Here is a 13,603-nt window from a genome sequence, read left to right on the forward strand (position 1 = left end):
ACAAGAATAAATGTGTCCTGATCCACGCAAGGATCAGTTTCCCTAATTCACGCAAGAATTAGACTGCCAAGGGTTTTACATCTTTTGGTCGATGGAGGAAGTCCATAAGTCAGAGTGTTCAGACTATCAAGATCTTCTCTAACCTGTAGTCAGAGAAAGGTCACTATTTATATCTTCCCAGTGTCCTTGGATTGACTGATCTAGTTGACAGTAGGATTTACAAGCAGTGTATGAGCTTGCCTATTTGCATAGTTAGCATGTTGCTTCAAATAGTAATATAATGCGCATAAGCTTTAAGCAATGATATATTTTCTTTTCAATATTTGTATAACCAGTAATACACTACATTGATTAATAATATGGATAATACAGACATATGTAGTATACAAACAGCCTTATTTTAATACCATAACTGGGAAGGCCAGTCAGGAAAACTTTACATTGATTGTAAATCTTGTTGGAAATTCTTTTCCATTTGTATTGTTCTGGTTCATCAGTGTTCAGCACAGTTATTTTTAGTTTGCTTTGTACCTTTAGTTGGTACTAAAAAGAATACTATGCTTGTGTGATTGATGGTGGGAGCAGAGACATCAGAAAACACAGGATACTAAAGCCAACGGTATAGGCAGATTTCACATTGGACTGAACAGTGAAAAGCATACTAAAAGCAAGGGGACAATCAGAGAAATGTGTTCTCTGTGACAAAAGATGAATGTTGAGTGTTTGTAAATTGCACAATCCTAGCAATAGAAACTCCACATTGAAAACTGCATCAGAACCTCATGTAACAGCTGCACATTTTTTGTAGCCCCCCCCCCCAAATCACCTGAAAAAGCAACTATTCATAGACTCCAGTGTATGGTCACACCAGCACATTAAGAACATTTAATTCGTCTCTGTACCATTTTAAGAACAGGGTTCAAAATAATGCTGAGCATACATAGTTGCATCCATGCAGCTGTACACTCCACAATAAGATTGATGCAGTGTGTTGAAAAAAGAGAACACAACTTTGAACAGGGATTGTGAGGTTGTTGCTTTAACTTTTACTGCCAGAAATGAACAAAAGAATTGTGTTGATGGTAGCTGCAGACATAGGTGAAACAACACATCTGGCAATTTAAAAAAAAAGAAGAAAGTAAAAGAGTTCCTGCAAGGAGGCAGAACAATGGTCAGGAAGGCCAGCTCTTCTGAGTACTCTTGTGTTTGTTGTAAGTAGGTTTACCAGTCTTACAGAGATCAGTTCCCCTGGAGGACTGACAGCTTTTGAGGATGGACTCTATGGCATCACTGCCGCACTGAACTCCCACCCCTCCCCAAACTCCACCCTCCCCAGGCACTGCTCCCAAATGTCCAGGAATTTCCTAAGCCAGACTTGGCAGCCCCAGTGGGGAGATATGACCATGAAGCATGGGGGCAGGGAAATACTTGGAAATTGAGATCTGCAGCCATTCTGGTCAGTTTCTTTAGTAAAATGGTGGTATCTGACATTCTGGTTCACATCTGCATGTATATCTAAAGAGCACTCAGACCACTTTATTTCCTCAGAGTGGTGAAGTACTACTTGTGCTTGAGGGCTCTTTAAGCATAAATATGTTTAAGGTTGGAGGAAATCTTCACTCACTGACAAAGAATCATCTCCCCTTCCTCACAATAACCATATCAGAAAACAAAAAGGGCAAGAGTACAGTAGCACCTTAAAGACTAACAAAAATATTTGCTGGTAGGGTATGAGCTTTCGTGAGCCACAGCTCACTTCTTCAGATTGGTATCTGAAGAAGTGAGCTGTGGCTCACGAAAGCTCATATCCTACCAGCAAATATTTTTGTTAGTCTTTAAGGTGCTACTGTACTCTTGCCCATATCAGAAAACCTATGACTAGACTCAAGAATCATAGGCTCATAGAGTTGGATGGGTCCCTACAGGCCATCTAGTCCAACCCCCAGCTCAATGCAGGATCAGCCTAGAGCATCCCTGAAAAGTGTTTGTTCAGCCTCTGCTTAGAGACTGCCAGTGAGAGGGAGCTCACCACCGCCCTAGGTAGCTTATTCCACCTTTGCACAACTCTTACTATAAATTTTTCCCCCTAATATCCAGCCGGTACCTTTCCACCCGCAATTTAAACCCATTATTGCGAGTCCTATCCTCTGCTGCCAACAGGAATAGCTCCCTGCCCTCCTCTAAGTGACAGCCCTTCAAATACTTAAAGAGAGCAATCATGTTCCCCCTCAACCTCCCCTTCTCCAGACTAAACATTCCCAAGTCCCTCAGCCTTTCCTCATAGGGCTTGGTCTCCAGGTCTCTGATCATCCTCATCGCTCTTCTCTGCACCTGCTCCATTCTGTCCACATCCTTTTTGAAGTGAGGCCTCCAGAACTGCACACAATACTTGAGGTGTGGCCTTCCAATGCAGTGTACAGTAGAACTATGACATCTTGCGATTTGGATGTTATGCCTCTGTTAATACACCCCAAAATCGCATTAGCTTTTTTTGTCGTTGCACCACACTGGCTGTTCACATTTAACTTAAAGTCCACCCATACCCCAAGATCTTGTTCACATACACTGCTACCCAGACGTGTGTCCCCCATCCAGTATGCATGTCCCTCATTTTTGTTACCCAGATGTAGAACTTGGCACTTATCCTTGCTGAACAGCATCTTTTTGTTCACATCCGCCCATTTTTCCAGTGCTTTCAGATCTTGTTGAATTCTATATCTTTTGGGGTGTTCACTGTTCCTCCCAATTTGGTGTCATCTGCAAATTTAATTAGTCCCTCCACACCCTCTTCCAGACCAAGGTTCTCGTTTTCTCATAAACTATAAGCCCAGGCAAACAGCAGCAATAACAACAAAGGCAATAGTGTCTGAACACCCCAAGTATCCCTCCCAGATTATACCAGGAGGTATTTTCCTCTTCAGGCGTCTGGATAAAATATCACAGAATTGTCATGTCAGGATTAGTTAAAAGTAAGTTGTTGTAGGGGGAAGAGTCCAGTGGTCTGAAGTACTGTCCATTAGTTATACTTGCTGGTAACAGATTCAACGGTCAATGGGAAGGAGAAAAACTGATACATTACTCATGATACTGCTACACAGGGAATAATGCACAAAACCACCTCCATGACTTTTTTGAGTCACAGCAACATAATCTTTTGGCTTTTGATGCAGCTGTGCATTCTTTTGTTTCTGTGGCATGTACTCTGAGGCCATCGAGTTTGTTTCAACGACAATAGTTGTACCCAGAAATGACTTTTACTAATGACTGTTCTTGCTGTGAAATTCACTGCTTTCTGTTGAATGTCTGGCCCTCCACCTTTCTGCTGTTTCCTCTTGAAAGCACCAATATTCATTTTGTTAACTATTTTTTTCCTGAGTAATACTTAGTTCTCCGAAGTCCTAAAGAGCAACTCACCTCAAGAAAGGTGCATTGCATCCCATTATACTGCGAAATGGCCCAATCCTTTTATCTATCAATGGAAGGTATTAATCATTTAATGGATATCACTGAGAAATATTAGGATTTATTTTTGCTCGTCTCTCTTAACAACAGTTAATAATTGTTGTATGTAAAAGGCCGTAAGCTTTTCTCACCGCTGACAGTGTAGTGTAGTGGTTAAGAGTGGTGGACTCTAAACTGGAGAACTTATCCGCATGAAGCCTGCTGGGTGGCCTTGGGCTAGTCACAGTTCTCCCAGAACTCTCTCAGCCTCACCTACCTCACAAGGTGTCTGTTGGGGGGAGAGGAAGGGAAGGTGATTGTAAGCTGATTTGAGACTCCTTAAAAGGCAGAGAAAATCAGGATATAAAAACCAACTCTTATTATCAGTAGTGCTCTTTTATTTATTCTTTTGCTTCCAGAAGGAAACCATTTCTCCCCTCCCCACACACACTGGCATTTAATGTTTGATCTGCTTTTTACTTTTGGATTTTATTTTAATCTCCCAGACTTTTTGAAATAAGATACTTGTTAAAATTAAATCACTCTCTGGTTTTACAGATTTCATGTCCTACATCATGCAGACTAAATCATTGTACAGCTTGTGTTGAAAATGTTTCACAAAACAATTACCTTTCATCACTTTTATTAATATTTTGGTTATTAAGAGTGATTATAAATAGATTTGAATGCTGTGGATAAAGTAGTATCTTATTATACCTACTTATTCCTGCTGATTGAAAAGCTTGGCCATTTTAAATAAAATGTTTTAATCCATGCCTCATAATTGTGTTGTTGTTTTTTGAGCAGAAGCAATACTTTCACAATAAGTGTATATAAAATAACATTACTAGAAACCTTTGCACAATAAAAATCCAATAGAAAGAAATAATACAATTGTATTAAATAATAAAAAACATTTAAAGCTGAGGGGTTATTTCATCCCAGAAAACGTTTTTATCTTGTCAAAAAAACCATTGTATTGTAGAATATTCTAACTTAATCTCTTTCTATTTTCCCTTCCTTTCTAAGGTAATGTATTTGTAAGCCTGTAGGCACTTCCTGCTTTATTTAATTAATATTTCACTAAATAATTCATTAAAATGTGTGGCATCTCATGACAGCTTGGACCATGAGTATTGCATTTGATCCCACAGATGTTAGATATTAAAAGTTCTTGTCTTGAAATTGTATGTTCTTGTGAACAGGCTTCCCCCCCCAAAAATAGTATAGACCAAAATTAAAATCCTCTGGAGTTGTATTATTAGTATAGATAATATAAACACCTAAGAATATATTATTGGATACTACTAAATTGTTTTAAGAGCCCCGTGGCGCAGAGTGTTAAGCTGCAGTACTGCAGTCAAAAGCTCTGCTCACGACCTGAGTTCGATACCAACGGAAGTCGGTTTCAGGTAGCCGGCTCAAGGTTGACTCAGCTTTCCATCCTTCTGAGGTCGGTGAAATGAGTACCCAGCTTGCTGGGGGTAAAGGATGACTGGGGAAGGCACTGGCAAACCACCCAGCAAACCAAGTCTGCCTTGGAAACGTCGGGATGTGATGTCACCCCATGGGTCAGGAATGATCCGGTGCTTGCACAGGGGACCTTTACCTTTTTTATTAAATTGTTCAGGGTTTCCAAGCAAATGTTAACATAATGATTTTTAATATAAACAAATCTTTTTGCGAACAGAATTCTAAATAACTCGGCTCCCAGTGCATATTTTTAAAAATTCAAATAGATTTGAGCCATCGTAGATTCTTTCAGCAAAGATAAAAAGAACTTTTGTATTTTGTTTTTTAGCATCCTTGTGGTATGAGTGTCCAAGTAGGTAAGGAAATTAGGAAATTTTTACACTTGACATTCAAAACAAGTTTATGCTTGGTCTACAATACAAACACAATACCTTCATTGCAGGGATATATATATCTTAAAATCTAGATTCAAATTCATCTCCATATTTTCTCATGCATTACTTCATAGGATAAAAACTAAGAGGCTAATGTACATTTTATTGCCATGTGTGAAAAACAATTATATAATAATTTTGATGTGACCCTGTCACATATACATGGTGACATAGCTGAATGTAGTGCGTGAGTCCTATCAATATCAGAATTTCTTTTTCCTTATCTTACTCAAAAAATTTCCCCGAGTACAATTTTTATTATTAAAAGCGCCATACTGTCAGACCCCTTATACTCTCATTATAAATACAAAATATAAGATGACCCAAACTGGCCTGATCATGTTAACTCTCAGAAGCTAAGCAGGGTCAGTCTTGCTCAATATTTGGATGGGAGAACAAAATAAAATCGGACTGTGAAGAGCTCCAAAAAAATCTCTTCAAACTGGAGGAATGGGCATTGGCAAATGAGATTCAGTGTGAGCAAGTGTAGAGTGATGCATATTGGGGCAAAAAATCCCAACTTCACATATACACGGATGGGATCTGTGCTGGCAGCGCCAGACCAAGAAAGGGATCTTGGGGTGGTAGTGGATAGCTCAATGAAGATGTCAACCCAGTGTGCAGCTGCTGTGAAAAAGGCTAATTCTATGCTGGCCATAATTATAGACAAGGAACAGAGAATAAAATTGCTGCTATCATACTGCCCTTGTACAAATCTATGGTGACACCACATTTGGAATACTGTGTGCAGTTCTGGTCACACCTAAAAAGGTGTATTGCAGAGCTTGAGAAAGTGCAGAAAAGAGCAACCAAAATGATCAGGGGGCAATAGCTACTGCCCTATGAGGAGCGGTTAAAACGCTTAGGAAGAATGATAGACCTCTATCATTTCTCCCCTTAACTGCCTTCTTTCCAGGCAGTTAAGGGGAGAAATGATAGAGGTCTATAAAATTATACATGGTATGGAGAGAGTAGACAGGGAGCTTTTCTCCCTCTCTCATAATACTAGAAAGTGGAGTCATCTGCTGAAGCTAGAGGGTGAGAGATTCAAAACAGATAAAAATTTCTTCACACAATGCATAGGTAAATTGTGGAACTCCCTGCCCCAGGCTGTGGTGATGGCTGCCAACTTGGAAGGCTTTAAGAGGGGAGTAGACATGTTCATGGGGAAGAGGGCAATATATGGCTGTTAGTAAAAATGGATACTAGTCATGATGCATACCTATTCTCTCCAGGATCAGAGGAGCATGTGTTATATTAGGTGCTGTGGAACACAGGCAGGATGCTGCTGTAGTCGTCTTGTGGGCTTCCTAGAGGCACCTGGTTGGCCACTGTGTGAACAGACTGCTGGACTTGATGGGCCTCTGTCTGATCCAGCATGGCTTTTCTCATGTTCTTATGAGACCACCAAGAAAGTCCAGGGTTGCTACACTGAGGCAGGCAATGGCAAACCACCTCTGAATGTCTCTTGCCTTGAAAACCCTACAGGGTCGCCATAAGCCCGTAGTGATTTGATGGCATGTATGTCTTCAATTTTAATGGATTTACCCCCAATTTATAGCCTATTTATAGAAAACTTTGTTTGGGAATCTGTTTTATGGATTTAATGAGCCTTATTTAGAAGCTACACTTCATCTGATATACCTTTATGTCAGAGTAAGTTCTATTAAAATACAATAGCGGTAACCGTTCAAAAGCAGAGCACATCCATGATGCTTTTAAAAACCATATTATGTGTTTTAATGTTTACAATAGTTTTATTAGCAAACAAATATGTTTGGAACATAGCTGTTAGATTTTAACTGAATGAATTTTAAACTCAAAATATCAGATTAGACTTCCAGGAAGTTATTTGTTCAACAGAGTTTGAAGTGCCATTTGACATTTGCCCAGACTTGCCTCTTAAGAGTCACATCTACTCCATGTTAATTTGACATTTTGAAAGATCTGTTCATAAAAGGCTAACTTCTTACAATGCTCTCTTTCACAAGCAACAAGATTTAAAAGATGGATACCATGGGTTTGAAAGTGATAGCAAAGAATCAATCCCATGAACATTCAATAACAATTATGGGCTGAATTTTTTTTTTAACTAACTAGTTACTCTTGCTAAAAGGAGAATTGGATGTGTTTTGGGGACATCATCCCCACCAAAGCTTATTTTGAATCTGAGAATAGCTTTATAAACATTTTTAACAAGGCGCAGGGTCTGCTGTTTGAAGGGGGAAAGTTTTTAAAAATTCTACTAGGCATGCCTAAAGTAGTTCTTTGGATCCTAGCCACTGGATAGACACCAAAACAATTCTTGCATTTGAGGCTCTGTTTAAAATAAATTCTGAGATTACTTTAAACTTCAATCCCATTAAAAAAAAAAAAAAAAAAAACAACAACCCTGCTTTCGAAAGCTATATCAAGTGTCAATTAGCAAGTAGCTCTATCACACCCAGATCCTAGACAAATTTGATGGCTTGTGTTTTTGAGGGTTTTTTTAAATAGTAAGTTGTCCCAAGCAAGACTTTGAAGAAGCGGCACAGAAATATTCTACATAAAGAAACATCATTACTTGAAAATAATTCTTACTGGAATTAATGGAACTTATGTCCAAAGTGAGATGCTAGGGATCAATCTATCTAGCTCATCTGATTCCAGGAAGGCTTTAACAATTATGTTCTGAAGGCACCAATTATCCCACATAGATCTGTTTTCACAAAGGTATTTTTTATCCAATATTCATTACGGTAAAGCCATATTAAAAAGGTATTTCACTGAACAAGAGGATATGTAATTTACAACTTTACTACCCAAATCTGATTTGATACTTTTCAGCTGTTCGGGAATTGAAACTACTGCCCTGAGTATTTACATGAGACAAGTCGTATTTGTTCTATGGCAGCTGTGTTGATGGCCCCGAAAACGTCTGTGCAGCCAAATCACTGGAGAGGTTTAAATATTCAAGTTGAGCAGAATATCTAGTTTCCACCTGCCTTGCCTCCCTACTCCCACTTCCCAAATTGTTTTCCTAAAAGTACAGAGATGTTGGTCATGGGAACATTATGTGAACTAAAATTCACAGTTTAAAAAAAAAAAGTTAAATTAGTTTCATTTTTATTACAAATAGCCAAGGATTTTTTTTCCAAAATATAAATCTGTAAAACTATCATCTTGACTGTACAATTTCATTTACAGTATACAATCCAGAAAAAGTACAGTTAAAAGAACTGCTTTTTTTATACATTAGCCCTTGGCCACAAAACAAAAGAAATTGGCAGTACTACTACAACTTTAATGACTATCGGGTGAAAATCAACATATCAGTTACACCATCTAACTTCATTATCAAAGTGGGATACATACATACATCATTGTACAGGGAATGTTATTTTTTAACTGGAAACTGTCATCATGTTGTAGTTCTTGGAAGGGCTGGCTCTGCCAATTCTCCACTCCTCTTTACAGCTGCTCATACTCTCAAGAGCTTTGGCGTTCTTCACTGCTGGCTCAGGGCCTTCGTAGAGGACACAGATCGACCCGTCTTCCCCGATGCGATAGGACACCTCAAAGGGGTCTATCCACAGAGTTAGTTCGCTGGGCAGGAGCTGGAAGAGTCTGTTGTGGCTTAGTCCGATCATGCCTGCTGCCTTTCCTATCAAGGGGTCCATCTTGTGATTGATCCTAATGCAGCGGTACCCTGAACCTTTGGAGGGCATCAAGGGGAACCAGTGGTGCTTGTAATGGTCTGTGAATGGGAACAAAAGGGGGGGGGGGGAGAGACAGAGAGAGAAGAGTTACAGCCCGCATAATGGGGATTCCTCGGGCAGCTGTCTGCACCCTCCCCCTCCTTCAGCTGCCCATCCGTACAGGGGCTCCAAATGCAAAACCGCGGAGGAGGATGGAGCTTAGTGGGAACCCACAGAAGGTGCTTGTTTCATCTGTGTTAGGAAAAGAGTGCGACGTGGTCAATCGGGAGCGCGTGTTGTTTGTGCAGTTAACTCCCCTTCCAATTCTGCGCGGTGGGGGGTGGGGGCGCAAGAACAGCTGGGGAACTTACCAGGGTCCTGGTGGGGAGCAGTAGAAAAGGGCAAGAGTCCAGTAGCACCTGAAAGACTTAACAAAAATATTTTCTGGTAGGGTAGGAGCTTTCGGGAGCCACAGCTCACTTCTTCAGAGCTGTGGCTCACGAAAGCTCCTACCCTACCAGAAAATATTTTTGTTAAGTCTTTCAGGTGCTCCTGGACTCTTACGTGAAGTAGTGAGCTGTGGCTCCCGAAAGCTCACACCCTGCCAGAAAATATTATTGTGAGTCTTTCAGGTGCTACTGGACTCCTGCCCTTTTCTACTACTGCAGACAGACTAACACGGCCACCCACTGGGAATGATCCTGGTGGGGAGCAGTGTGTGTGTGTGTGTGGGGGGGGGAAGGATTGCTGGGACGAAGGGAGGGGGAGGGGGAGGGGGGGAGTCCAACTCCGCACTTCCTCTTTGCGGCCTCCTCCTTCTGTAGCCGGCGGGGGCCGCCCCACACGCCTCGCCTGCCTCCCGGGGGGAGGAAGGGGGGGTCCCCCGAGGGACCTCCTCCTCCCGCCGCCTTACCCCGCAGCGCCTCCTGCAAAGAGTCGCTGAAGCAGCGCAGCTCCTCGTCGCCGATGCCGCCGGGCGTCCGGAGGAGGCGGGTGATGAAGCCCGCAGCCGTGGAGATCTCCGTCTTCATGGCCCTTCCCCGCTTGCTCTCGCCGTCCTTTCCCCCCACGCTCCCTTCTCTCGCTCCCCTCGCTGCGGTCGGGAAGGGCGAAGGCTGGGCGGCCCCGCCGGCTGAGGGAGGGCGGGAGGGGCGATTGTGATGTGGCGGCCGGGCGGGCGGGGGAGGGGGGGCTGCGTGCGAGGGGGCGGGGTCCCGATCCGCGCCGCCGGCCCAGCTGCTGCTGCTGCCGCCGCCCGCTCAGCGCTGCCGCATCCGCCGCTGGGGACTGAGCGCGAGAAGTAAACAGATCGGCAGACGGCCGCCCTCCCCCCCGACACTCTCTCTCTCACATACACACTCACTCACTCACGGGGGCGGGCAGGCGGGGGGGTGGGGCCAGTCGTGGCCAATGGCGTCGCCCTCGAGCTACAGCATCACAGATGCCGGGCGTTCCCCTCGGAGGACGCCAAACCGCCCTTCCCGATTGGGCAACAGAGGACGGCCCCCGGCTCGTGATTGGCTGGGAGGAGCCAAGGCGGAAGCGGTGGGAGAGAGTCGGTTGAGGCGCTTGTTCCTGAGGGTGGATGAGTCCTCTTCTTCCCTCCTCCCCCATTCTGTGGGTCGGTGGGTGCGAGGGAGGGGGCGGGGCTTGGCTGCCCAGCTATAGGATCATTCCCAGTGGGTGGCCGTGTTAGTCTGTCTGCAGTAGTAGAAAAGGGCAAGAATCCAGTAGCACCTTAAAGACTCACAACAATATTTTCTGGCAGGGTAGGAGCTTTCGTGAGCCACAGCTCACTTCTTCAGATACAGCCAGTAGAAAAGGGCAAGAGTCCAGTAGCACCTTAAAGACTCACAAGAATATTTTCTGGCAGGGGATGAGCTTTCAGGAGCTTTCCAGGACATTCTGTTGCAGATTTAAGGGTAGCCAATATAGGAGTGCTCCAATGGGGGCAAGAAAGAGCGAGGAACGTTTTCTCAGCAAGCGTCACCCAGTGGGGCGTCTTGAAAGAGAGGAGAAGGAGGGGGCAGGGAGAGAGCAGGCAATAAAAGCCCGCAGGGTTTGTTGACACTGTGCGGGGTCTGTAGGGCTTAACTGGGCTGAGTAGTTTCCAGTCCGTTAGTGAAGCAATCCTTGGGAAGGGGGAGGGTGGCGTGACGTCTTCCTGATAGAGAGTCCGCCAGACCGCACTGGACGTGCACGATGTGGTGTTTATCAAAAGCATGGAGGAGGAGGAGGAGGAGGAGGTGGGGCGAGGAGGGGGAGCCACGGCTGTGCAGAGTTAGGACAGGCCCGGGCAAGACCAAGGGAAAGGTGCGGCGGACACGCTGTAAATTTATCTCCAGTTATTGTTATCCTCGACGTTAACGCAGTTGAAAAGAGGCTACTAATAAAGAGTTCGGAATACTTTTGCTCCCTGTTTGTATCGTGCCCTTGCTCCAAGGAGTGCGCCATAGTTCTCCCTCCTCCCATTTAGCCTGCAAACAACCCTGTTGGTAGGTTAGGCGGAGAGAGAATTGGTGGGCCGGTCTACCCATTATGAAAGCTGTGGCAAAAATATCGCCCAGTGGTTTTAGGCGTGCCAGTTTCTGCACATGGGGACACGCAGATTTAGTATACGAAACTGTTCTAAGGGTTGCTGACGTTACATTTTCAACCATTGTACATCTTAACAGTAATCGGCCTAGATTACCCATAAACAAGGGTAATCTACCTATACTCAGGAACTCCCCACTATACAGAAAAAATGTGACTTTGCTTGATAACCAAAACAGAAACTTCTAAAAACTGCCTGATGAGGATTAAATGTTTCAGAAAGGAGGGAATATTGAGAGCATCTGAAAGTCAGGGGAGGAGGGAGAATCAGACTGCAGAAACCTCACAAAGTTTGAGAGTTATTGGAGGATTCTAAATAGTCCTAGTGTGTCTCTACCTTGTTATACTATTACCCTTGTTTCAGCAAGGGGAATAACTCTGTGGGCTAGGGAAGCAAGCTATATTGTGTGTAAACTTCATTTATGTTGATGTAGGACTTGGGCTGTTCCCCAGAGTTTTTTTTCCAAAGGAAACATGATTCATCATAGCCTGATTCACAAACACATTTGTGCACAATGTGATTCAAAAACACATCTTGTCTCAGTGTACATAAAACGCAGTTGTATAGAACCTAACAGAAGCATTTAATCTTAAATCCATCAGAAGAGAAACCTTACACAAACCTGTGATATTTCATAACAGACACACTGGAGACCCACAAGGAATTGCTGGAGACCTCCAGACTACATTTATTTCTTCAGGATCCTATAAATAAGGTTGCCAGGTCCCTCTTTGCCACTGGTGGGAGATTTTTGGGGCGGAGCCTGAGGGAAGGCAGGGTTTTGGGAGGGGTGGGACTTCAATGCCATAGAGTCCAATTGCCAAAGTGCCCATTTTCTTCAGGTGAATTGATCTCTATTGGCTGAAGTTCAATTGTAATAGCAGGAGATCTCCAGCTAGTTCCTGGAGGTTGGCAAACTTTTGTGCAAGCCAATTCTCCCATTCTCCTTTATTTCATCCCTTTAAACAAATTTAAAACCCTGATGCTTAGCTGCCTTCAACATTCCACTACACTTGCAGAGCAATAAGTATATTCAGACTGTTTTGTTTTTGAACGGGTGGGGTTGGAGAGGTCTTTTTTCTGTTTTAATTAATACAGTATTATTTTTCTATATAGGCAGGAGGTTTTTGGGGCAGAGCCTGAGGAAGCCGGGTTTTGGGGAGGGACTTCAATACTATAGAGTCCAATTGCCAAAGCGGCCATTTTCTCCAGGTGAACTGATCTCTGTAGGCTGGAGATCAGTTGTAATAGCAGATCTCCAGCTAGTACCTGGAGGTTGGCTACCCTAACTCTATGGCATTGAAGTCCCTCCCCAAACCCTGCCCTCCTCAGGCTCCGCCCCAAAAACCTCCCACCAGTGGCGAAGAGGGCAACCCTAAGTGGACCGACTGTACTGGGTCTTTACATCCAGCCTAACTTCTTATGTAGTGCCCTGGTTGAAGACTTCTACTGGGCTTTTTCTGGCTCAAGAAAGAGTGAGTGCTATATAGTAGTTCCCCTGAGCAGACATTTCCCACCAGCAAGGGACAGTGTGGCCACTTTATTTATATAAAATGTGTTTCCATTTCCTCTTTACATTCAAAGCAGCTGGGAGTGACTTTAAAAGTACGAAATATTTTTATTTTATTTACTTTTCATAGTCTGCCTCTCTCACTGAGACTCAAGGCAAAGTTCATGAGATACAACAGTGCAATTGGACAGCACAAGACAACTAATGAACAATGCAGTGGGAGTAGGATTGCAGAATTAGAGAACTATGCAAACAACAAACTAAGGCAAGGCATATTATAAACTATATAAAGTGGATTGTAAGACCATGCAGGAACTAGCTACAGTAATCACTGCAGTAGACAACAATCCTATTCCATTATAAAGGCGCCCTCCTTGATTGTTCCATTCTACTATCCATCTAATGTGGTATTATATTAAAAATATGTGGCTACCCATAACTTCTTTCTACTCTGAGCAGTTCTTCATGTTCT

The 13,603-nt window shown here is 43.3% G+C and overlaps 1 protein-coding gene across 1 annotated transcript; it reads right to left on the reverse strand.

Moving 5' to 3' along the window:
• Positions 1-8,441: 8,441 nt before the first annotated feature.
• Positions 8,442-10,074, reverse strand: LOC130484342 (protein BTG1-like). The gene is made up of 2 exons (XM_056857298.1): positions 9,939-10,074; positions 8,442-9,084 (listed from the first exon to the last, which is right to left on the reverse strand). Exons 1-2 carry the CDS (start codon positions 10,054-10,056, stop codon positions 8,732-8,734), a joined length of 471 nt encoding a protein of 156 aa, XP_056713276.1. The 5' UTR covers positions 10,057-10,074; the 3' UTR covers positions 8,442-8,731.
• Positions 10,075-13,603: the final 3,529 nt, after the last annotated feature.

Source organism: Euleptes europaea, chromosome 1 (genome assembly GCF_029931775.1).
Source record: "Euleptes europaea isolate rEulEur1 chromosome 1, rEulEur1.hap1, whole genome shotgun sequence".
Classification (NCBI taxonomy): Eukaryota; Metazoa; Chordata; class Lepidosauria; order Squamata; family Sphaerodactylidae; genus Euleptes; species Euleptes europaea.